General features: G+C 42.0%; 1 protein-coding gene across 1 annotated transcript in view; it reads right to left on the bottom strand.

Annotated features, from left to right (window-relative positions):
- Window positions 1–781: 781 nt before the first annotated feature.
- LOC125028184 overlaps window positions 782–2,500 on the bottom strand; it is a 15,246-nt gene continuing 13,527 nt past the window's right edge. The window contains exons 8-10 of the mRNA XM_047617568.1: window positions 1,914–2,082; window positions 988–1,070; window positions 782–879 (exon numbers count right to left, since the gene is read on the bottom strand). Coding sequence (XP_047473524.1) covers window positions 792–879; window positions 988–1,070; window positions 1,914–2,082 — 340 coding nt within the window. The 3' untranslated portion in view covers window positions 782–791. The remainder of the gene's footprint in view (window positions 880–987; window positions 1,071–1,913; window positions 2,083–2,500) is intronic.

The following is a 2,500-nucleotide window of genomic DNA, read 5'->3' as shown; positions in this document are numbered from 1 at the left end:
AGAAAGGTGAAACCAGGTGAGATAATGAGGTCTACTAACTGACTCCTTGGTGCCTGAACATTAGTGGACCCATCTATTTCACAAAACAATACTGCAGTGAACATTACATTTTCCAGGCAGAATTGGGTCAACAATAAAAAGTGGTTATAGCTTAAAATAGATAGCAGAGATGGAAAGGTATCTTAATTTAAATTAGGTCAGAACTACATGAACAGGTAATGCTGTTAAAGAATAACTGTACTTTTTTATTGCAAAGTATAAAACCATTTTTACTAAGAATTCAACAGCAATTCACAGCCACTATTAATTCAACAAATTAAATTGTGTTCCACCTGCATAAGCTTAAGTTGGAATTCATCTATTCATTTATCGTTATTTCTCTACTTGCAGTGTGGTAGGAAATAGCAGTTCCACTATGAAGAAATCTGAGTCTTATTTCTTAGGCTCTTTTACTGCAACCCCCTTGAGCTTGAAACTAGGGACTTGCACAGAGGGAGAGCAGTGCCCCTGCTTTTAGTTTTCTTCAAATCAGAAGTACCATGTTAATTAAAATCAAGGAGAGTAAAGTGCCCATTCAATCAAGGGTATGCCCCTGCCCTTACAAAAAGTCTGTGCAAACCATGATCTGCAGACCACTGACTAAGAACTGCTGACCTAACTTGACTTAGCCAAAGCTTGTCTAAATTATGTGTACATAGTAAAAAAAAAAAAAAAAAAAAAAAAAAAAAAAAAAAAAAAAAAAAAAAAAAAAAAAAAAAAATCTTTACATTGAAAATCCTATCCCTTCCTGCTTAAATCTTGGGATATCTTACCTGATCCACAGATACTGCTTTGAATACATAGCATGTAAAATGTGATGATATGGTGCAACTTGTATCCCTGAAAGAAAAAACAAATCTTTTCATCATGTGTCCAGTGTCTTGTATACATAATTTCAAATATACTGCATTATGTTAAAGATGAATTCTCCTGGCAAAGATAACTTACCCTGCAATATATGCAAAATAATCAGGCATGTCATTTCTCCTACCACATGATGATATTTCAGTGTAACTATGACTTAACACCATCTGGAAAGATAACCTCAATAAACAAAGAGAAAATCTGTAAAATATATATTAAGTATAGCAATAATCACACAATTACAAAGGGGCCTTTCTATCTGAGAATTTTTTTGGGGGGGAGGAGAGTGAGGGTGAGGGAGATGAGGAGGAGGAGGAGGAGGAGGAGGAGGAGGAGGAGGAGGAGGAGGAGGAGGAGGAAGAGGAGGAGGAGGAGGAGGAAGAGGAGGAGGGGGAGGAGGAGGAGGAGGAGGAGGAGGAGGGGAGGAGGAGGAGGAGGAGGAGGAGGAGGAGGAGGAGGAGGAGGAGGAGGAGGAGGAGGAGGAGGGGAGGAGGGGGAGGGGAGGAGGAGGAGGAGGGGGGAGGAGAGGAGGAGGAGGAGGAGGAGGAGGGGGGAGGAGGGGAGGAGGGGAGGAGGGGAGGAGGAGGAGGAGGAGGAGGAGGAGGAGGAGGAGGAGGAGGAGGAGGAGAGGAGGAGGGGGGGGAAGAGGAGGAGGAAGAGGAGGAGGAAGAGGAGGAGGAGGAGGAGGAGGAGGAGGAGGAGGAGGAGGAGCAGGAGGGGGAGGGGGAGGAGGAGGAGGAGGAGGAGGGGGGAAGAGGAGGAGAAGGAGGAGGAGGAGGAGGAGGAGGAGGAGGAGGAGGAGGAGGAGGAGGAGGAGGAGGAGGAGGAGGGGGGGGAGGAGGAGTAGGAGGAGGAGAGAGAGGAGAAAGAGAAGAAGGAGGAGAGTAATTAAAAGTGATAAGAAGAAAAAATAAGAAATCACTAAAACTAGTTAAGTAACAGGAAGCTCCTATAACTGTTTCATATATTATACTCCTTCCAGCTAAGGTAATGCACGTAATAAAGTTTACCTTTCGATTAGTCTTCAGTAATGTCTGAACGCCAATCTCCCCAGTTATGAGGATGACAGGAACCGACTGTCTGTTCTGACTAGACACTGCCATTACAGCATGTTCTATTTGTGAGACATCTCCGCATCCTCCGACTGATACACTGCCCATATACTGCACTGTTTGACCCCTGAAATAGAGATCCCAAATAAAAATGTTAATTCTGTATTGTGTTCTTGCAATCAGGTGACTAGCTGAAACCTGAGTTGACTAATATTAATGTTTCCTACACACTTCTGGCTTGATAAACGTCAAATTTTTGTGTATTGATTGTGTTAACCTTAAATTGGCTCCACAAGTGCCTATTCACTAAGGATTAAATTACAAGTCCTTACCTATCTTGCCCTATTTTTTGTAAAGATTTGTTTTTCCTTTTTCTTGTTGGTATTAGCATTTGAATAGCATTATAATAATCATAATGTCAATGATAATAATAACAGAAATAAAAAAACATTTCCCCCCAAAATTCAAGGAATAGAGAAATCATGCGGCCTACTAATTGACTCCTTGGTAACTGAGCACTTGTAATGCTATCTGTGTAGACAAAA

Source organism: Penaeus chinensis, chromosome 8 (genome assembly GCF_019202785.1).
Source record: "Penaeus chinensis breed Huanghai No. 1 chromosome 8, ASM1920278v2, whole genome shotgun sequence".
NCBI lineage: Eukaryota > Metazoa > Arthropoda > Malacostraca > Decapoda > Penaeidae > Penaeus > Penaeus chinensis.
This window is presented reverse-complemented; position numbering and strand designations above follow the sequence as displayed.